Source organism: Prinia subflava, chromosome 18 (assembly GCF_021018805.1).
Source record: "Prinia subflava isolate CZ2003 ecotype Zambia chromosome 18, Cam_Psub_1.2, whole genome shotgun sequence".
Lineage (NCBI taxonomy): Eukaryota > Metazoa > Chordata > Aves > Passeriformes > Cisticolidae > Prinia > Prinia subflava.
Genome location: NC_086264.1, coordinates 13,161,539 through 13,184,516, shown reverse-complemented (window position 1 = coordinate 13,184,516; position 22,978 = coordinate 13,161,539). Strand labels below are relative to the sequence as shown.

General features: G+C 42.4%; 1 protein-coding gene across 3 annotated transcripts in view; it reads right to left on the bottom strand.

Annotated features, from left to right (window-relative positions):
• SLC10A7 (solute carrier family 10 member 7) overlaps positions 1-22,978 on the bottom strand; it is a 100,470-nt gene that overhangs the window by 23,807 nt on the left and 53,685 nt on the right. For all 3 annotated transcript variants that reach the window (XM_063414973.1, XM_063414972.1, XM_063414971.1), the window contains 2 exons: positions 8,066-8,101; positions 5,191-5,274 (listed from right to left, as the gene is read on the bottom strand). In XM_063414973.1, coding sequence (XP_063271043.1) covers positions 5,191-5,274; positions 8,066-8,101 — 120 coding nt within the window. The remainder of the gene's footprint in view (positions 1-5,190; positions 5,275-8,065; positions 8,102-22,978) is intronic.

Sequence of the window (22,978 nt, the reverse complement as noted above, 5' to 3'; positions counted from 1 at the left end):
AAATTTGGGACTCTAAAGTCTTTCACTTCTAAAGTGAGTGGGTTTTTTTAAAGAGAGTTAAGGAAAAAAAAATCCTATTATCCCTTAAATTGTCATATTGGGGAAGAAGAAAAACTACTTAAAACTACTTAAGGCCATCTATTAATTTATGGTCCTTCCAGAAGATTTATACTGAAAGTAACAAGATGTTGAAAAAGAAAAGTGATGGTTCATTATGCCACGGTACAATTTCTAGTAGAAGTATTTAATACAAAAACTATAACCCTGTGCTTGTTCAGGCCCTAATTCTAACAGACATGACAATAACATAATACACATATTTATCCTTGACTGACATAGAAGAGAAAAATAAAACGTTTAAAAAATGAAATGGCAATTATTGCCTCATAATCTTCAACTGAGTGATGCCTTCTTTAAATACCCACCTCTGCCTAGCCTGGAATTTTTGTGAATCAGCAACCATAAATACCAGTACAGCTTCTTACTGCAAACTGAATTTTTAAAAAAAGTTCATAGTCAGACTCTGAAGAATTAAATTGTGGCTTTGGGAAATTATCTAATCAACCCAGTGTCATGCTAGATGTGCACAGAACACAGACAAAGACATCTTCTCTAACACAGAATCCCTTACATTTTGATCTTCTCACAATGTTCAACATAATCTCTAATTTCAGAGGTCAGTTCAGCCTATAATCACTGATTCAAGGTAACCTAAATTCTTGTATAACTTGAGGGGAGAAATACAACCCTACAGAAGCTCCTGTCAGCTGATTCACTTTGACTGCAAAACAATCCATTTGTTATTCATGCCTGGCAGAGTTGCTTCAGGACAAGGATGCTTTGAAAGCTTTTTTAATTCTTAACCCAATTCTATAACTTTTCTGGGTAAACACAGAACTACAAAAAAACCTCTGACTATCTGCGTGAAATAATGATAAATGGCACAAATACAATAAAGACAACACACATTCAGAGCCGGGGCTGAGGTACTGAAGCTTCATTTGTGTGAAATGCAGTGAGAGTCATATTTGAATGTTAATCTGAACTGCTGGGATCCAAAATAGCTGCATGGCACTGGTGGGAAAGAGCAAACAGGGGCTGCAGGGGTTTGTGGCAAGGTTTGGAGCAGAGCAGGCAACAGGAGAGGCTGCCACAGGCTCCCCTGTAGGCTCCACGGGAGGTTATTTATAAATAACCCCCATGATGAACAATGCTGATAAACTCACAGAAAAGTCAGACAATCAAAGAACAGGAATGTGTCCAGCAGGCAGCCACCTCCTGAAAACCACATTCTGCCAATCTCCAAAGGTTTTGGAAAGGCATCAGCTCAAATTTGCTTCAAAACACAGTTTCAGGCTCAAACTTTCCTCTTGCCCAGGATTTAATTTTTAACAACAAAGAAATGTAATTACACTTGAATTAACAGTAGTGTCCCCATTTCAATTGAGTTCTTCTACCAGAATAGTTGTATCCACAGTGTTTCTCCTCCAGACTGCTCTGTATCCTGCCATAACCTCCCCAAGCAAACGGGCTCCCTGCTCAAATGCTCATTTCACTCGACATCCTTGGGCACAGAACACGATCTGCCATTGCAGGAAAGCAGGTAAATAATGCTCACCTGCATTAGACCACACAGGCAAACAGCAGAAGGTGTGCTACAGAAAAACAATTCACTTCTGTGGCTGTGCCTTCAGAACAGCCACCCCGTGTGCCCAGAGAAAGCTGTCAGGAAAATACAGCTGGGCTCTTTCCACCTGTCTGCCCCAGCGCTGGACACACGAGTAAAAAATGCAGGGAGCAATGTAATTCATTAATGTTCATTATTAATTGAACTAAATAGGGCAAGGAGCTTCCCCCCTCCCACAACTTATATGGAATGGAATAATTTGTGACATTAGTCATGCAGTACATCTGCTAAAAATTATCTAGATCTAATTTATTTGTTTATTTAATCCAAGAAATGACAAAAAAACCCCAAAACAAACCCTCCCCCCCCCCACCAAAACCCAAAAACAAACGCACAAAAAAACCCCTAAAAACCAAAAAACCCCAAAACACCCAAACAAACAACCCAAGCCCCCAAACCCCAATGGAATAGATGGGAAGTCACCTTTTCTGTTTCCATTACACACAAGAGTGTCTACTGCTATTTACATCATTGTGTAAAACAGATTTTTCCTGATTCTACCAACTCCTTTGGACTGACCTCCTGTTTAACAGAATTTACACTGGTTTTACTGCACTTCTGCTCCTTTTGTTTATTGGTATCTTCTTCTAAACACCTGGGGCTTTACCATCCCCACAAGGAAACACCAAACAAGCTGAAACTCTGGATCATCACCACACCTAAACGCAGCAGTTACCTACCTTAATTTGTCTTCTAAGGTAAGATTCCTAACCCGTTCTTAATTAATGTTATTAGCACCTTCAGCAACAGACTTTTGCAATGAACTTAAAATAGCAAAATTTCCTTTTGAAAATCTTTGAGTCAGGCCAGATATTTTCAACAATACCTCGCTAGGCTTTTTAGTTTCAATTTCACTTACAGCTTGTATTGCAACGCAGCATCCTTTCAGACTTGTGTTTATAAACCCAGCTCCCAAATGCTGATAGGGCTCCTCTGGAACATTTTGGGCAACCATGCAGAAGGCACTTAAAATCCTTTACTTGTAGGACATCAAGATATTTTGTGTGTGTGACTAGGTTCAGTGAGGATTCCTGTACAACTGGTTTCATTTCATAGATTTGGGAAGAAGAACTGCACAGAATCATAACATTAATTTTAGCTTTAGTTAAGGTCTGTTTAATGTGAAGTGCCCACTTTAGGCTGGCAGACAAATTACCAATGGGGCAACTAGAGAATGCATGAATGATAATGTACAGACAAGCTTTTTATTATTTATTCATAGAAAACAGTGGGTTTTGGTGTGCTGCTTTGAAAAATGTTCAAACTAGTAGAATATAATGAAAGCACGGTGAAAATTCTATTTCATTAACATTTAATCATAAATCACTCTTTAATATAAAACATAAAATAAAAGTCTGTCATAAGCACTTAGGTGTAGGGAATGGAGAAAGTCTGCAAAAAGGGGAAAGGAAACATTGCAGTGGGTTTCACTGTTCCTGTTATCTGTCACTTCAGAAGGAAAAAATAAGCAAAGAAACAACAGTCTCCAGCTAAATCTCACAACTGGTCGTGACAAAACCACTGGGGTATTTCTCAAAATCTTACATTTGATGACTACAAGTATTACTAACACCTATGGACAGGGAAACAATGAGTGTAGGCAAATCACAACAGCTCGAGAGCAGCAATCTCACCCAGGACTCTGCTACCCAGATAAAAAATGATCAGAACTTCAAGCTGCCAGAGCAGATTCAGAAATCTTTTCCAAGAAATATCTATTACCGTGTTTATAGTACAATAAGTATTCTCAGATTCCCCTCAGATGTACACAGGAGTGATGCACAAAGAACAAGCTCTTACCCACTACAGATCTTCAAGGCCTACAGTAATGAGATCTTTATAAAATACTGGAGATTGTGTCCCTTTTCCAGACTCTTGTCAGAGGGGTCTGATTGGTCACTCCACAAATACAAATGCAGAATTATCCTATCAATACTGATTTGAGTATCAATCAGCAGAACATGTCTGCAGACACTGAGGACACAGGCCATGACATTTTCTAGGTTCTGCACGTCTCTGACACAGAACAGAGCCATTCTCCTTTCTGGGGACCGTCACCACCAGTGAGACTCGGTGCCTTTTTGCTCACACAGGACCTTCCCCCTCTCCTCCTCCTCCTCTTTCCCTCCCTGAAGAATGGGCCCCCCCTGAGCAGAGCCTGCACCTGCAGCCCTCTGCACACTGCAATGCCAGCAGCTGGAGGAGCACGTTCCACTCCTGTCAATAGTAGTCCTACACAGCTAAAAAACTGTTCAAAAACCAGTGGAAAATAAGCAACATTTACACTACTGTGGCTTCTTTCTTCCAGCCATCATCAAAAATTCTGACAAGCCAGCCAAGCAACCAAAACTCTTGCTACGTTTTGCCATAAAGCAAACAAAAAACCCCAAACAAAACAAATCTAAAAGCACCTTCTTATCTGCTCTGCTGATATCCCAGGGGCTGCTCAGCCAGCCAGCTCTGCAGCCTGCTCAGGAAATGAGTGTTTAGGCAACACAGGTTTTCCAGAGGCAGGGTTTTTAGGGAAAATAAAGCCCTTGGAGATCTCTTCCTTTAAGCAGCCTCCTGTTTTACTCTGGTTTGAGCATAAAGCCCCTGCTGATCACAGATGGGTGAGGAAGCTGAGGAGGAACCATCCTCCAAGCAGGCTGGTTCACCTTTGTACAGCTCTGCCCAATGCAGACAATGGATACAAACGCCTGCCCTTTCTGATCTGTACCCTTCATCTGCATTTCCTCTCCTCTACATCTCTGAACAGGCACAGTCAGGTGCAGTAACTTCAGACACAAAGTCTTTGTGCTTAGAGGAACGTGAGCTACTTTTGGTCTTACTGTTGTGGTTTCCCGCCATGACACGGGAGAAAAAATAACTGATATTAACATTTGTGAACAAGCAGACACCACAGAGACAAGGATCACAGGAAACCTTACATATGTAATTAATATTTTTTACATTCAGTGGAAGTTTTCTATCATATGCCATGAATAATAAGGCTTTGTGTGAACATATGAACCATGAGTATAAAGTTTAATATATTGAATAACAACTCACAAATATCTTCCACCCAGTGAAACATGATAGAGAATTCATGTAAAAACAGTTTGCAGTTGTGCAAATAAACCCCTTATTGCAAAGCACAAGCAAAATGGCTTGAGCAGCCTTAATTTTATGATTTCTTAACCTGTGATGGCTTAGCCTTTATATGTCTATTAACGCTGAGATTTTCTTATTCCTGTAATTACTAGTAGATAACACACTTGTGTTCTCCCAGCTCATTTGGGCTGGAATCTCCCCTCTGCTCAGCTCCCTCTGGCCCTGCACAGGCGCTGGATCCCAGCACAGACCAGTGTGGATCCAGGCAGCCCTGCAGCCTCTCCTCCCTGATTCTGGCCTGCACCGTCCCCAGGCTGCTCCTCTGTGGCAGCTCATCGGGCACTCTGTCTTTCAGAGAGCTCTCTTTATCTTCTTTATTTTAAATAAGAATGTATATTTAATAGACATACCTGTCCAATGATAAGAGGGACTACAACAGTCATGAACAGCTGCGAGAAAATGGATGTAAAAGGCACAGAGGAGGATGATCCAAGCTACAAAACAAAGGTACACCATTAACATTTTCTTAGTATCTGCACTTTTTCTTAGTATCTGCAAATTTCATACACAGACATCACACATTAATATGCATTTTATTTCACACATAAAAACTGGGAACTGTGTGCACTGGAAGTAGCTGCACACAGGTTTAATAGTTAAGTCACAATAAACATTTGGTGTTCCACAAAACAGAGCTAAACCAATCTCTGATTATTTTATAACCTGGGGTAATATTTCCATCAATATTCCTTTAATTGAAGACCTGCTACACATATATGCCAGGTAAATTATATAAGCATTTGTAGGATAGTCTAAAGAGACAGGGAGTGAATCCTCCTAACTAAACAGTTAGCTCAACTTACTTTACCATTTATACAAACATCAAGCAACACAAGTCAGTGTAGTTATTTCAATAAATAAATGAAAATAATGAAATAGTGAAGACACCATTCAAATGTTTTATTTCAGTGCTGTTAAAAAAGAGATATACTGGAAGTATATATCTATATGTGTGTGTGTGTATATAAGAGGTATATACCTATATATCCTCCAGTTCTGTTGTCAAATTAAAAAAAAAAAAATCAAAGTTTCACATTCAGAAGTATGGAAAAACAAAAGCTGACAATCTTGACTTCTTTTTTATTCCCTGCCCTGGGCAATGAGCCTGTGTATTTTGGGTTTCCCCTGTTACAGTGATCACAGATGCCTAATGCCCTTTGGGTTCCCCTATGACACATTAAATACCAAGCCAACCCAAACACACCTGTGGATTTTAAAGCCTTTTAGAGAGCTTTAAAAACAACCACAGGTATTCTTCATCTGAAATACACCAGGGCTGCTCCTCTGCTTAGCTGTGGTGCAGTGATCTGGGGTAATGCACAAAACAAGATCAAGTTTACAAGCCAGAAACACCCAGATGGGAATTAGATTATTACCCTTGGAGAGCTGGGATTTAAGGACTAGCATCCAAAAACCCTGCTGCAAACAAGGGGCTGACCAGCTGGAAAGACACAGACTGGTGAATACAGGGTAGTTGAGAACCATAAATATTATTTATCCATGAAAAAGGAAACTGTGATGTCCCAGAAGAAATAAATCAGTCGAGACAGGGGATACCAGAGACATTGCATGAGGCTGCACAAGCCCTCGGTGAAGCCAAGTGCAGGATTTGTATTACCTGGGCTGAAGGAGGAATTCACCTGGAGCAGGTGCACAAAACCCTTCAGATGAAGGGATTTGTGTTATGAATTTAATGAGTAGAACTGCATGGCTTGTTTAGCCTGGCTGACTGAAGGCTGGCAAAGGGGAGCCAGGGTGATAAACTTCAGAGAGGGGCTACTCAGATGTGTAACACTGGCAACAAACACAAATGGATTATACATCTTTAACCAGGACCTACTGAAAATTACTTCTCTGTTTATCAGAGGCACAAGTTTCTAGTACTGCAAGGGTGGAGGGAGAGAAAAATCCTTATTTTTAGCTTGGCTCATGCTCAGTTCTGGGTGAGTCAGGATGGGATTCTCCTGCTAGCCTGGCTCTGTGACCCTGTTAAAGATGTGTGGATAACTTCTACCCATGTTGAAGCAGGTCGTGTCCCTATTATTCTCTGTTACTTGTTCCAATTTAAATAACAAAGCCATAAAAGTGAATATGAAAAAAAGCAGTAAAATGATGAAGTAAATATTACACAGCAGTCATTGAGAAGTTCTAGTTAACTGCGAAGAGTTTGGATCAGATCAGAGAATTTTGTTTTCCCAACGATTAAAGAAGAAAGGAAACAGTGAGGTAAATAACCAGGTAGAAATAATGATGCACTTTAAATCTTCCACGTGAACGGGTTGATCTGTTAATAGCTAATGCACTGTGCTGCTGCCCCTGCCTTCCCCCACTGTAATCAGCCTTTTGTCACATACCAGTGAAATCCATTAGCTGCAACTTCCTTATCAACTTGCCAGGCTCTCCAGCTACTAAGATATTTGCATAATTAACGATTCGTTTGACTCTCATTTACCAACTGCTTGAGAAGAAAATCAAGGCAGAGTGTGTAGAAGTTCTGCTTAAAAACAAAAAAGTACTGACAGCTCCTTTCAATAAACAGATTTATCTGAATTAATGGGATTGGAGTAGACCTGGTTAAAAATCTGAGAAGCATCAACAACTTTTGGACCCATATTTTAATTTAAAGATTGGGAATACAAGTGAAAGCTCTTCAGCATTTAAATCAGCTTCTAATTGCACTTGCTTTATTTATTTCACTTTTCTCTGCTCTACTTGCACCGAATTTCCTTCACTTGTCCACTCATTTATCACCAGAGGAAACCCAGAGGAAAACTGGAGAGGTTCACAGGAAAGAAGGAAAATCCCCAAGCACCAAGAGTTCCCATCTGAGAAGGGATTTACCAAACACCACCTCCCCCCTGCCAAAGCCTCTCCATTGCACACTAACATCCCTGCCTCTATAAAACATGAAAATAAAGCTTTGTGTCCTCCCTTTCCTTCTGCCATGAGCTGCAGCATGCCAGGCCCTCACTAACAGGAATGAGCAGCATTGCATTAGTGATGCACAGGGCTCCAGTAACCTGCCTTGCCAACCTCTGCCACAAAAATACCCAAAAATACCTTAGCTGCCCTAAAGCAAGGCTCTGTTTATCTGAACAGTGCTTTTGCAGTTGTTCTTCTTCATTATTTATGCACTGTGAAAACCATCCCAACTTAGATCTTAAATATAATGGCTAATAGGTGTAGATTACCCAGTAAAAGATACATTAATTTCATGATACTTACAAAAAGCAAAAGCAGAAGTGGAGTTATAACAATGCCCTGGAAGAGACAAACAAAAAGTCTGTTAGTCAGGAGGCAGAATAATCTTTACTTTCTTACCCTAGTACATGGAAATACACAGACATCATTTAACATCACAGAAATTAAGTAACAGCCTCAACTTTGCTCTTCGCTGAGCGTGTTCTTTAACATTTATACAGCAATAATTTGTAAACTACAATCAGGACCAAGTACCTTTTTTTTTACCTTTTTGCACCTAAGCCCCTCTGTTCTAAAAGAAGCGATTTACAGAAACATGGATCATCTATTTTAAAAAAGACACATCCAAGCTCTCCCCTTGGTGTGCTGCATCTTAACTTCACTAAGCAGCTCCTCCTTAGGGGGAGGCTTGATCAAGTCCCAGGGCACCCAGTCCCAGCCCTCCTGTGAGCCAGAGCTGCCTCAACTGTGATGAATTAGGTGTCGTGAGTGTGTAATGTAAGCAGATATTCCCCAAGGAAAGGAGCTGAGATCTCAAAACTCATTTCACTTGATTAGACTTCATGTCTCCCTGGTAGAAGGCAAGTCTTTCATCTAATTTAATCACACAGGACCACCTCGGCTCTCCACATCCCCCAGGCAGATGCAAGCAAAAAGATTTGTTGTCTTCACTGACAAGGAGCAGGTTTAAAGCTGATGATTGGACAAAACAGAGGATTTTAAGTTTCATGAAAGCAAATCTTCGAATGAGTTGTTTGGGTTGGGAGTTAACATGACATGCATCACTTTCATAGCTGCAAATAGCAATTCCCCATCATCCTTCCATCTGACTTCAATATTTTATTATTGCTCAATAAAATGAGTCCATCATTTAATGCATGCTAATTCATAGAGCTGGCTCAGAACTTCCCTAGGCCAGGACTACTCCTCATCCAGATAGGTCACAACAACAGCTAGCTTTTCAGCTATCCACAAACTTTATTTTTAAAGGACAGGAGTCCAAAACATGCTCACATTTATCTAAAAGGGTGCTTATTTTAGGTTTTGTTTAGCTACAAGCAAAAACAACTGAACAAAAAAACCCCCAGTTGTCCCCTGCTTTTCACTTAAGCTTGAGTAACAGGGCTTTACTTCAACATCTTGGAAGTTAATGTAAAGAAAACCCTTAAACAACAAGTTTTGTATTTGCTTTCTGTGTCCACAAAAAAAATCACAGATCCAGACAGACCATCAGCCACAGAGAGTTCCTACTGTGCTCCTAAAACAAAATGCAACAAATAAATGCCACAAATTACAGCAGACAGGAAGGATCAGGGAGGCAACAGTTAAGCTGTGCAACTTGAAGGCTCTGCAGAATTTAAAAACATATTTCAAAATAAATAATACATGCCATCTCTGACTGCCCCACAGCCCAGCTATCCATAATAATTTATCTTTTTGCAAATGTCACAATTGAGATAGATCATAAAAGACTGAAAAAAAGAAGCAGAAGCAGGAAGAATTGCTTCAGGGAGTCACTCACTATTTACAGGAGGCCCAGACCAAAACGCAGGTAACAGCTATGAAGAAATATAGATGTTCAAGCACAGCAGCTGGAGAGGAAGAAACAAAGTTGAGGAAGGGAGGAGGCAGCAAGGGCTGAACTGACACTGGCACAGAGCAGGTGCAAAGGTAAAAATACAAAGCAAAACAACCTTTATCTTGTGGATAAATCAAGATGGTGCCTTCCTCCTAGGGATGGAGCTGGGATTTGCCACTTAATTACTTTAGGAGCTTGCCCATATTAACACAGTGGGCAACAGGCACTGCTCGTTCAAAGCATGTGCCACAAAAGGAAACTGCACCTCTGTGACAGTAACACTGCTTGTAATTCTGTAAATGGAGAGCAGGAGAATCCTCCTACACATCATAAAGAGATTCCTGGCTGAGCATGCTGCAAATCTAGCACTCAAAAGGTCAATTTTAGCAATTTGTTATTAAATTTTGCTACTAAACCCGGTGATCTTAATAAGCAGAAGTGGGTTTCCTGTTGCCTCGCCACAGAAAGGATTTACAAGGTTGAACTTCTCCATTTGCAACACACACGTAATTCCCTGGGAAGCTAAACAATTACCTGACAGAACAGACAAGTTCATTTTAAAAAATAGATGCTGTTGCTGAATCAGAGTAATTTGATGTTAATGTTTTATTTTGATAGGGAGTGCCAGTTTGAAAAACCACAGGGACTGAAACGACAGGGGCTTTTTCTCCAGTCAGTGGTGGTTTACAAGTGCAGGCAGAGCAGGATTTACTCGGGGAGGGAACCTCTGTTACCCACCCAGCTGGTGGAACTGCTAAAGAATAAACTAGGGGAGGTAAAGCCCAAAGTCTGATTCACTCAGAATAAACAAAATGTGGAAGAAAACAGTGACCCCAGAGCCCAGCTCAGGCTCCAGCAGAGGCTTCACAAAAATGAGAATATTCTGACACTGACACTGTAGCTGCTCTCTAAGATTGCAACTGGCTGAGAAGCACAAAGGAAGCTAAAAATTAAAATAAAGACGACCATTTCTAAGCCCATTGGACACTGAGACCATCAAGAGGAAAATGGATCTGAATTTTTCCCTTTTGCCTGCCTTGCTTTCCAGGCGAGCGCTGCCAGATACGCAGTGCATGGAGATAAACAGATTGTAGGTTAGCACTTGCAGCAAAAGTGAGCATCTGCCCTTGAGGATGCAAGGTCAGCACAGTTTTAGCATCTCCAGAGTCGGGGGGAGTGTTGGGCTTCCACTGCTGCCCACAATGGAGCAGAGTTGTAAAGTGACTGCCGTTTGCTATCTGCAGAAAAACTTTCAAGAAATCCATTTACACCTCTGATGTGAAAGACTGACCGAATATATTTCAATGATTTTAGTGGAAAGGGCAGGGAAAGAATCTCAGCCTGACATGAGACACTGATACAACACAGGAGTCTGAAGAGTCAGGTATTTGGAAATAGCTCCCTACAGTAAAGAGCATGAAACTGATTTTATTTAAGAGAGTTTAAGTATAGGTTTGTGTGTGCAAGCATGCACATATTTAATTATTTGCTTTGATGAGATAAAGTTGCTAAGAGGTTTTCTATAGGTTCCATCCAGTACAGCATTGCTGCAGAGCAGTGTTAAGAGGTGTTTATCCTCCCAAAGAATATATAAAACCAATTTGTGGAATTGGCTGCCAAACCAGACAGGGAAGGGAGGTCACCGAGTGAATTTGAAACTACAGTGGCAAATCATTAAGAATGAAATTATGCAAATAGGAAGAGGGAGGTGGGCACAGATCCAGAGGGACACATGGTAGGAGCCAGGTAGGGATTATTGTAATGAGGCATGAAATACGTGTGAAGTTTCCTTCCTTTCCTTCACCCACTGATTTCCCATGCAATTTTTCATTATTCTCACAGGTCACCAGTATGACACACATGTGGCAACTGCCAGTGAGAAAAACCTTCACCAAAGCCACGTCTGATCTGTCTAAAGAACAGGGCTAGAAAGGAAAAAGGGGTTTGTAGTAAAGGTGGAATACACAAATGTGTATTTTCTGATCTCAATTACCCATTCATGCTTAATGCTAGGGAGGTTCCTGAGTGCTTGCCTTTTGTTTTCCAGTTCAATTATTTGCAAAACAATTTCAAGTGTAAAACTCCTACTATACATTCCTCTTCTGCCAGCTACTCTAATGACATTGTTGGTTCTGAGAAGCTTACACTACTGCAATTATTCAAAATAAAGTATGTAATTTAGCTCTTTATGTCTTGTTCTATATGAAATGACTGTTCTGAAAGCTGGGGAGAACAAAGGCTTATGAACTGATGTTTTTATGATGCTTAATACACCCATTCTCCCCATAATAAATAACAGGATAATCTGAAAAGATATTGAAAATAGTATGAAGTTAAGTTCACACAATTTTGGTAACATGATAAATATTGTAGCCACCAAGATAACAAAGTACAATACAAAATCTAAAATACAGTTCAACCCTAGTTGAACCATAGTTCAACTATAATTATAAACAAACACCACAAGAATAGCTGGAACTCATCCAATGAAGTCAATATTAGACATTAACAATAAAACTGTGAAATTAGAAGCACTACTGCAAAATTTATCAGAGGGGGCAAAATAAACCAGATTTCATATCAACTGTGAGATTGTACAGAGGGCATTGTGAGTTGTTCCAGACATTGCACCACCTTTGTTCTGTGGTATTCATCTAGTGCCCCCAGCTGTGGGAATGGACATTAATGTGAAAAAAGAAAGAGTGATGACATGCTGTTAAAAAACTTACCAGCATCACATAACAGCAGAAATCAAAAGCATTTCCAGTATTTATTAATAATTACTATTTGCAGATGTTCCTCTTGCCTACATTATATAAGTGTGAAAAATGGAATCAAAAGGAATGTGAGCAGCCAGAGTTCAGTTCTCTCAACAAAACAGTTCAGAGACACAAGAAACACTGTGATCTGAACTACCAGCAGTAGCTCCTTTGTCACAGATGAGTGTAAAGAATAAAACCAAAAGGAGAGAACATTTTTTTCAGTGAGGTTAAGGGCTGAGTTTCTGCTATTGGATTAAGCGTTAAGCCAAGAATAAGAGAAGAGTATTTCAGAAAGTAAAACTAGAGATGAGCCCAGCTTGCCTGGCTTTCCCAGCAGAGGGCATCTCAAACACGTGAGAAATTTGTTTCTTACACAGCAGTAAGGACCCTGAAGTTCTACAGCAACTCCGAAAACTTCTTGTTGCTGCACAGGTGGCACAGCAGTGAAGCTGGAACAGCTGGAACAGGGCTGGAACAGCTGGAACAGGGCTGGAGCAGGGCTGGAGCAGCTGGAACAGGGCTGGAGCAGGGCTGGAGCAGCTGGAACAGGGCTGGAGCAGGGCTGGAGCAGGGCTGGAAAAGGGCTGGAGCAGGGCTGGAACAGCTGGAACAGGGCTGGAACAGGGCTGGAACAGGGCTGGAACAGGGCTGGAGCAGGGCTGGAGCAGGGCTGGAAAAGGGCTGGAGCAGGGCTGGAACAGCTCCTGCCACGGCCGGGGCCCGGGGCTGCTCCTGGCCACGCTCCCCAGAGCCGCAGCCTCTCCCTGCAGCCCCACAGCTCTGTGGGATGGGGATTCCAGCAGAGCCCGCTGGATTCCACCAGAGTCCTGTCCTGGGACAGGACCAAGCCACAGCCACCAAACCTGTAACACCTTCCTGCAGCTCCTTCCTGCCTCTCCCTTGTGCGAGGCATTGAACTCAGCTCATCTCCACTGAGTTCAAGGACACTGTCGGGCCTGCTGGAGCTACACTTTTCCCATTTCCTCTTCAGCTGCTTTTGCTGGTCATCACTCCTGGACTCCTGGCCTCAAGGCTTTCTTCCTCTTTTACCTTCCACCTCAATGGAGCCTTTTAAAACTTCATCCTATGCAAATATTTTTCCTAATTGCAGCTGATTAAAGCACTGTGTTCCTATTCAAACCATTTCTCATGGGGTGTCAGCAGAGACCAAGATCACTAAGGTATGTCAGGACAGGAGTTTGTACACTGGCATTAGATGGACCTTGGTTAGAGGAGGCATAAAAGTGAGAAAGGAACTTTTCAATCACACCCTTACTCTTTTCAGAGTGACCCCCTTGTCTCTGCAAAAGTCACTTGGACACAGTGCTGTGATTTCCAGCAGGTTCCACACCATGAGCATGACCTCGGTGGGGCTGGGAGGAAAGGCACAGAGCTTTAGGATTAGGGGGTCTGCAGCTGTAAGCACAGCCCTTCCTTGGAAAAGATTTAAGATATAATAAGGATATAATAAAGCTAATTACGTGTGTTGGCGTGTACTTCAAGTGCAAGGTATATTAGTGCAGAGTTAAGGATGTGCCACAGTTTCTCCTTTGTTTTATAGATAGAAAACAAAAATGCGGAAGCAGTAACAAATATATTGCATGAGAAAAGGTAATTTTTGACCAAGTTTTTAAGTCTGTTTTCTTGAAGAAGAAAGTTAAAAAGAATCTGAATTTCCCCTGTATTTGGATCCATGCCAGGTCACAGTTAAATCTTAATTTAGCCATTCCCAGCAAGGCATGGCAGCCTCAGCACCCCTGCTCCCACATGTGGCACTAGGACAGGATGGCACTAGATGGTGCTGTGGGACCTTCCAGGGAGAACAATCCTGATAAAACACAAGTTATTGTGTTGTTCAATTAGCCAGAGAGTTGATTCTGTATTTTGAGACACACTGAAGAGCACCAAGTCCTAACAAAAGCAACCAGGCCCACAGAAATGGAAGAAGACACGAAGTAAACGTTCTCTTTACTGGCAGTGCTTTTTGGAGTGGCTGAGTGCCACTCCTCCCTGCAAGGCTTCCTGCCTCCCCCTCCCAAAGGAAAGGGATGCTGGTTTTATGCTCTGCACCAGCCTTGCTTTAAAGGGCTCTGAACAGAACTGAAGCAGTCCCAAGCCACAGCTCCAACAGGCAAGGTCCCCACAAGAGCATTCCAGCACTCTTTGGGACTGGACCTCACCCCCCTGTAAAAGACACCATTTTATTCTGGTCAACGTTAAAAAAATTATTTTGACACAATAAGACTGGAATTAACAAAACTTTGAATTAACTAATCTGTGCATTTACTTTTCCTGCCATGATGGTCAGTTGTGTGAAAAAAACCTCAGAAGCATAAAGGACTGGTTACAGAAACCTGAGAGAAAAGCTATGGCAAATTCTAGAGAAATGAGCAGTTATAAACTGTTACCAAAATTGATTCTACTTATTTCTTTCTATAGCTTTCCATGTAATTGAAAACTACTCAAGTAGAACAGGTTCTGTATAAAGGCACCACCAATAGCTAAAGTAAAGCACATTTTGTTAACATAAACCCTATGTTTAAATAAATTGATCTCCTTCATTCTTCTTTAAGCCAAGAACCTCAAACAGTGCAAGTATAAACACCGTAAAACCCCTCCTTGACACATGCAAGAAAATAAAAATTTGATACAATGGGCAGGAGAGTTGTGCCAATAAAAACCTGTAAGGGTCAATTATGCATCAGTAGAAACAAAATATTTTCTCAGCATTGCAGAGGTTTCTTGGTACCCTGCCATTCAGAAACAGCACTTAAAACAAACATAATTCTCCACTCTCCCAATGTGGGTTTATCTGCAGTGTCCATTAAATGAGATACGATCCCCCCACCCCAAATCCAACCCACAGCATAGTCTGTCTGTAATTATTGTTATGAATTAGACAGGTTACATTGGCTTAATCAGAAAAATGTCTCAGCCAAAGCGTTACCTGCACTGTGTAAGGTGAGAAATGCCCTCCAGATCCCCCAGGGTCCCTCAGGATCATCTCCAAGCCTGCTGGAAAGTTAAGCTACTGCCAATTAGTTTGAGAGCAGTGAGCTCATACACTCCTTTTTATCTCCGTGCAAGTGCCCTGAACTGTTTAATAAAATGCAGGACAAAGCTCATTCAATGTTCCCACTGTATTCCCAGGTATGATTCCCACTCAGCACTGAGTGTTTCCAGACCCAACCCAAGAGCACAGCAGCCCCTGCACAGCCACGAGCCCCCAGCCCCAGGATGGAAATCCACAGTGCCCGTGCTCTGTGCAGCCCCAGTACAGAAATCCACAGTGCCCGTGCTCTGTGAGTCCCCAGTACAGAAATCCACAGTGCCTGTGCTCTGTGCAGCCCCAGTACAGAAATCCACAGTGCCCGTGCTCTGTGCAGCCCCAGTACAGAAATCCACAGTGCCCGTGCTCTGTGCAGCCCCAGTACAGAAATCCACAGTGCCCGTGCTCTGTGCAGCCCCAGTACAGAAATCCACAGTGCCCGTGCTCTGTGCAGCCCCAGTACAGAAATCCACAGTGCCCGTGCTCTGTGAGCCCCCAGACCCCAGTACAGAAATCCACAGTGCCTGTGCTCTGTGAGCCCCCAGGATGGAAATCCACAGTGCCTGTGCTCTGTGGAGCCCCAGTACAGAAATCCACAGTGCCCGTGCTCTGTGAGCCCCCAGTACAGAAATCCACAGTGCCCGTGCTCTGTGAGCCCCCAGTACAGAAATCCACAGTGCCTGTGCTCTGTGAGCCCCAGTACAGAAATCCACAGTGCCTGTGCTCTGTGAGCCCCAGTACAGAAATCCACAGTGCCCGTGCTCTGTGAGCCCCCAGACCCCAGTACAGAAATCCACAGTGCCTGTGCTCTGTGAGCCCCAGTACAGAAATCCACAGTGCCCGTGCTCTGTGAGCCCCAGTACAGAAATCCACAGTGCCCGTGCTCTGTGAGCCCCCAGACCCCAGTACAGAAATCCACAGTGCCTGTGCTCTGTGAGCCCCAGTACAGAAATCCACAGTGCCCGTGCTCTGTGGAGCCCCAGTACAGAAATCCACAGTGCCTGTGCTCTGTGGAGCCCCAGTACAGAAATCCACAGTGCCTGTGCTCTGTGCAGCCCCCAGACCCCAGTACAGAAATCCACAGTGCCCGTGCTCTGTGAGCCCCCAGACCCCAGTACAGAAATCCACAGTGCCCGTGCTCCGTGCTGCCTGCCCGGCCCCAGGTCATCAATAATGAATAGCAATGTACAGCTACAGCAGTGGCCTGTGTCAGGGGCTTGTCTGGGGTTTCAGAAAAGGAACAAAAACACAGCTCTGCCATTTGATTGTGGCTTCTTCTGCAAACGCAGGAAGGGCACAGCAAAGAGGTATTTAAAAATATAATATGATCAACCCTTTTTGTATGATATGAACCGTTTCCTCAGCCATATAGATCAGGAAATTATTTGCTTGCAATGCAACCAGCATTCTTCTAGGCCTGAAAATTCAACAATAATGTTGATTCTGAGCCCGGGGAGGAGAGGTGTTTTCCTATTTTAAGATAATGAATACATACTCAAGAGGAGTCAAATACCACAGTTTGCATAGAGGGGGAAAAGGATTTCTTTTCTTAGGAATCCAGCAAGTTCAGTATCAAATAAATTTTGTTCTTGAAGAAGAAACTTAATGCATGCACATATACACACAGTCAGGGAAAGCCATAGCATCATTAAAAAATAAGCAGATCCTCATGAATGGGCTAGAAAACATGAAGAAAAAGAATGGTACTTGTATTTATTATTTCTTTTCAAATGTTGCCAGATACATTTCTACAGACACTAGGACAGGTCTTACAGGAGTGATTATCTCACATTTTACAAACAGAACATTCCAGCTGGTACACCACAACCCACCCCCGGGGAGGGGGTTGGCAGACTACAAAATGTCTGCAGGACACACAAACTAAACTGACTGAAAATCCAGCAGTAAACCCAAATCTTCCTTGCTTTCTACATCTGCATGAATTCCAGAAAAAGTCCTGCATTAATATATTAATGAATAGAAACATTCACATCAGCAGTAGTGAGTACGTATTCTCCCCTTTGGAAGACTCAACTGAAGATGCTCCCTTGTCTTCAAAAAACCTGGAACTACACAAATTGAGGTAATTTACCTAAGATATGAAACTATATAAAAAAACCTGCCAACCTGGCATCAAAAGCAAGACATCTCTATTCACATTACATGGCCAGGCCTTCCAGAGAAAGCACATGATTTAAACACAACTGAGGAGAATCTTCAGCAAGCAGCAATCAATAACACAATTTAAGCAGCCCAGTCTGCCTCCTGACCTGACGTTATCTTGTGATAACTGTTTTTAATGGCTAGAGCTGGATATTACAGAACTCAGCTGAGCTCAAGTGTGCATAAATCGCTGAACGTTCATGCTTGAATATGTTATTAATGACTGTGAATAAGGAAAAAGGACCATAAACCACCTTGCTGTGGCAGATAATAAAATAACTGCCTCAAAATCGTAAGTACACACTCAGGTTAAAAAAACCCCCAAACCACAGAAATGTGATTCTGTTTAATCTGATTAAATTGAAATCATTTACTTACAAAAGAAACATTATCCTATTTAAAGAATTCCAAAATTATTTCATAGCAGAAAAAGTTGCTTCTCAATTCTAATTCCAGCATGACTACACTAAATATCTCCCATTTTGCCAATTCTGTACAGTCAGTAAAAAGTTCTTTTCTCCTGGTGACAAACTCTTTTTGTGTTTTTGTGAGTGCTCAGACACTGCTCCTCCAGCCCAAACACAGGTCTGGCAGCACAAAACTTCTGCCTGGTTTAGAATATCCCCAGGGAACACACAATCTACTCAGCACACATTTAAAGTGCTCAATATGCACATCTGCAACAAGAAAATTCTCATGTGGGGTAGAACGGGCCAAAAGCACTGCCAAGGCTGGGAGGTCACTATGGTTAGACCATTTGTGTACTCAAATTTACAAAAGCCTCAGCCCCTGGATCCGGAATAATTCTCATTCTGCAAGAAGAATATATTCCTTAAAAAGTGGAATCCCTTGTAATTAGTCACTTAAATGACACTTGACACACCTCACAGAGCCTCATCAGCTGAAGGGACACAACATATCCCCAAGGCCTTTGATTTTGGGATGGTCGTTCCCGAGCTGCAAGATCTCTAAAGACATTTTTTTTTTAACCACACTGTTTTCCTGAGAAAGCACTGAAGTAAAGAGTTGAAAGATTGCTTGCCAGACGCCTACTGGAGCTTTACATGCACACACACAAAAGATAAAACTGCTGAGTTATTTTTATATATTTTATGTAAGAGGGTTTTTCATCTGTAAATATTATACTTAAATTAACATTTCTTGTTTGCCTACAATCAAAAGCCTCTAACATCACAGATCACGACGAGGTGGCCTAGCAACCCACCCAGACAGACACAGGAAGTTCAGTCAGTCAGTAATAAAAAGCTTTGGCTGTCTGGCTTCAGGGAGAAGAAAATTGCTTGGATGATCACTTCAATATTCGACTAGGTGATGCACTATTTTATTCTTTCTGATAGCTGCAGTTTAAAAGAACTCCAAACAGGAAAATGTACATGTAAAGGCTGAGCAAAGATGTGGACTGAAGCTTTATTTTGTTCCAGATTCACACTTTTGATAGAGCCCAGGGAGCCAGAGAGAGAAGAAAGGAAACTGTCCCCAGAGCCTGACAGCAACAAAAGTGAAAACAGCTGCTGGAGTGGCAAATACCTGCAGAGTGCTCCAGGAGCAAGGGGCATCACTGCAGGCACTGCCAGCAGAACAAAACATGCTATCAAATCAGTCATCGCTGAATTGCTTATGGTGAAACACTGAAAATACACACGTACTTATCAAATCAGTCATTGTTTAATTGTTTATGGTGAGACATTGAAAATACATACATACTTATCAAATCAGTCATCGCTGAATTGCTTATGGTGAGTCACTGAAAATACATACATACTTATCAAATCAGTCATTGTTTAATTGTTTATGGTGAGACACTGAAAATACATACATACTTATCAAACCACAGTCATCATTGAATTGTTTATAGTGAGTCACTGAAAATACACACGTACTTATCAAACCACAGTCATCATTGAATTGTTTATCGTGAGTCAATGAAAATAAACACATACTTATCAAATCACGATCATCATTGAATTGTTTATAGTGAGTCTCTGAAAATGCACTATCATTCTACTCACCAGCAGATCTACATCTCCATTTACCTGTGGTAAATTCCCAGTGCTGCTCAGGAGGGGCCCGGGCCTGACCGCGCTGCTGGGCAGCCACAGCTCCTCCCAGAGAAAGGAGGCTTTGCCCCCAGCAGGAGGGTTTGTTTTTTAAAAGAGGTGTTGTCAGGGCTCAGGATTGTTTCTCCAGCCCTCTTCACTCTAATTCCGTCGAGACAGTAACAGTGCTAAACTCCGTGCTAATGAGAAGCTTTAAATTCTTCTCTCAACATGACTGACTTTTCCCTTCCCCAGTCTTCTTGAGGCTCATTCTTTTCTTTTTTGCCTCGCCTCAAAATCTTTTCCAAAAAGATGACAACTGTAACCCTTCAAGGAGCTGACTTCCAAGTACCTAACATTTAGGTCTGTACTCAGCAGGACACAGAGGCTCTCTGCATTTTTGTCACATGTATGTTTTTTCAGTAACTCCTGCTTAATCACGAGACCAAGAAACACCTAACTCCATTACTAAAAAACTCCCAAACTTAGCTCATCTTCAGTCCCTCACAACTACTGGCAACTCACTCAGACAATTGGCAAATAAATCTGCTTTGGTCATTTATCTAGCAAGCAGTGATTAACAAGATGAACATTTCCAGATTTGACAAGTAATTGCTGTATTAAATACCATAAGAGTACGTTTCTCAGAGCTTGATGGCCCATGCACAGAATTCTGATAATTAGCAGCAATAATCACTCTGGGTAAGTGACTATTCTCTTCCAAGGGTAACAGCATCTGCCTACATAAAGGGGGATTTCTGGCATATTCTCAAGGTCTTCTTTCCTGGGCTCTGCTGTCAGAACTCTCATTATGCACTGCACCTCCACTGCCCTGCATACTCCAGGTAATTAGCCTTGCACTAATCAGAGAGCATCTCTCATTGCTGCAAACACACAGGACACCGATTGTTCCTTAACCCTGAGCTTTCCTCTGCTCATTTCTCACAGAACTGACTCAGCGCTGGGTACCTTGAACTTCTCTTTCAATGCACACAATTCAGAGCTTTCCAAATAAAATCATTTCTGAGTATTTTGCTGGAAGCTGGATTTAAAGACATGAATTATCGATGTTTCAGCTAAAATGTATCCCCGATCTTTCCTTCTAATAGTTAAGAAAATAAAAGCTCCTCATATGTTTCTCTGTGACCATCCTCACATGCCTTTCTGCTAGAAAAATTGATCTCCTTAGATAAAAACTAATTTACACCTGTGATTTATTAAGACAAGAAACTGGTGTTTAGAAGGAAAAAGGCTGCAGTAAGTGTCTATGCTCTGACAAATGGCAAAAAATACAGCTGATTTCACAAATGAGTGCTCAATCAATGATGCACTGAGGCACACGACAAAGGGAAGTCAAAATCCATTACATTCAAGAACCTCCTTTAAATTCCACTTCAGTGCACTGACCCTGTTGCTCAATGCTAAAGACTTTACAAGGTTTTCGGAAACATTTAGAGAAGCTTTTGTTTTGGCATCCATTCAGCTGCACCTCACAATTAACACCGCCAGACTCCTCTCTAATCAATTATTCATTAAGATTGCTCGGTATCTTTGGAGCGCCTTAACTCCACATCAGAAGTGTGCAGGGGATGATACATCCGTGTGTACTTTGCAGAATAAAAGGCAGGCTCTAAGCAGGTTTAACATTAAATGAGAACAAGGCTAAAAGAAGCGAAATCAACACTTTTAGTCAAAGTTGAGCTTCAGGCGAGCTGCAGGCAGTGCACAGCGTGAGAGAATTTGGCTCCAGAAAGTGCCCAAGTGTTGACAGCTGAATGAGAGTTTGAAGGCTTAATGGTAAGAAATGTTCCTTACACTTTACTTACTCAGTTAACTACCCCTCTTCTCCAGCGCTGACAGCTGATGACACAAACCCACTCAATTCAAGTTTTACCAGTTGCTATACAAACATGTTTATTGTGGTTCCCATGGCTAGTATTTTTACCAAACACACAAAAAAGGCAGGAAATAATTTTCAGGTTATAACCATCAAATACAATTGTGCGGAGAAATTAGGAATGCAGAAAAACCTGAAAGCTACTCAAACTATAGAAAAACCCCAAATAATTGGAGCCTATTTCTACAACTATAACAACGTGTGTAAAATAAGCAATTATCAATTTATGCTATGGTACCACCTACTCTGCTAAACACATGTTGGTGAGGAAGATATTTGACCCCTTAACACAATTTAAGCACCTAGGTTAGGAAGGTTCTGTATTTAAAGCCCATGAGAGATCTAACTTGGGCTCTAAAGTTAGAAGGTGTAAATGGTTCTCCCCACAGCACACAGAAAAAACCCCTTTTATCCCCTATTATCACAGAATCCTTTAGGCTGGCTTTTATTCCTGTTCCACTTCCAGGGATTTCAGAGAACTTGGTTACTCAGAAATAATTATTTCAAGCAGAAATAAAGTATTGTATCTCCCAGCAAATACACTGATATTTCAACTGAGGTACAGTCTAGATCCTGACACAATTTCCTTTACTGTCCTGATTTGTTCTTTTTGTTCAGAGGTAGCACTTGCATGTTATCTCTGCTTTTCAAAGAGAAGATAATCATTTAGACTCATATGTAAATCCCATGTTCCTTCATGGGCTGTCACAGTAACAAATGACAGACTGTACAGTATGATCACTGAAAATAAAGTATCTTAAAAGAAAAAGAAAAGAGAACAGAACAGAACAAAACCCACACAGAAGCATTACATCTGTTTAGCACCAGAGGCCTGAGCACAAACTGCAGCTCTGCAGTGCCAAGCTCCCAGCACAGAGCCCCTGGGGCAGTTTGGTGTCAGAATTGCTGCTGAATTCTGTGCTCCAGGAGCAGCTCCCATGGTCTGGAGCACAGATCCGAGGGTCCCAGCCCTGTGCCCAGCCCTGTGCCCACCCTGTGCCCACCCTGTGCCCACCCTGTGCTCACCCCTGTGCTCACCCCTGTGCTCACCCCTGTGCTCACCCTGTGCCCACCCCTGTGCTCACCCCTGTGCCCACCCCTATGCCCACCCTGTGCTCACCCCTATGCCCACCCTGTGCTCACCCTGTGCCCACCCCTATGCCCACCCTGTGCTCACCCCTATGCCCACCCTGTGCTCACCCTGTGCCCACCCCTATGCCCACCCTGTGCTCACCCCTGTGCCCACCCTGTGCCCACCCCTGTGCTCACCCTGTGCTCACCCCTGTGCTCACCCCTGGGCTCACCCTGTGCTCACCCCTGGGCTCACCCTGGGCTCACCCCTGTGCTCACCCCTCTGCTCACCCCTGTGCTCACCCCGTGCTCACCCCTGTGCCCACCCCGTGCTCACCCCTCTGCTCACCCCTCTGCTC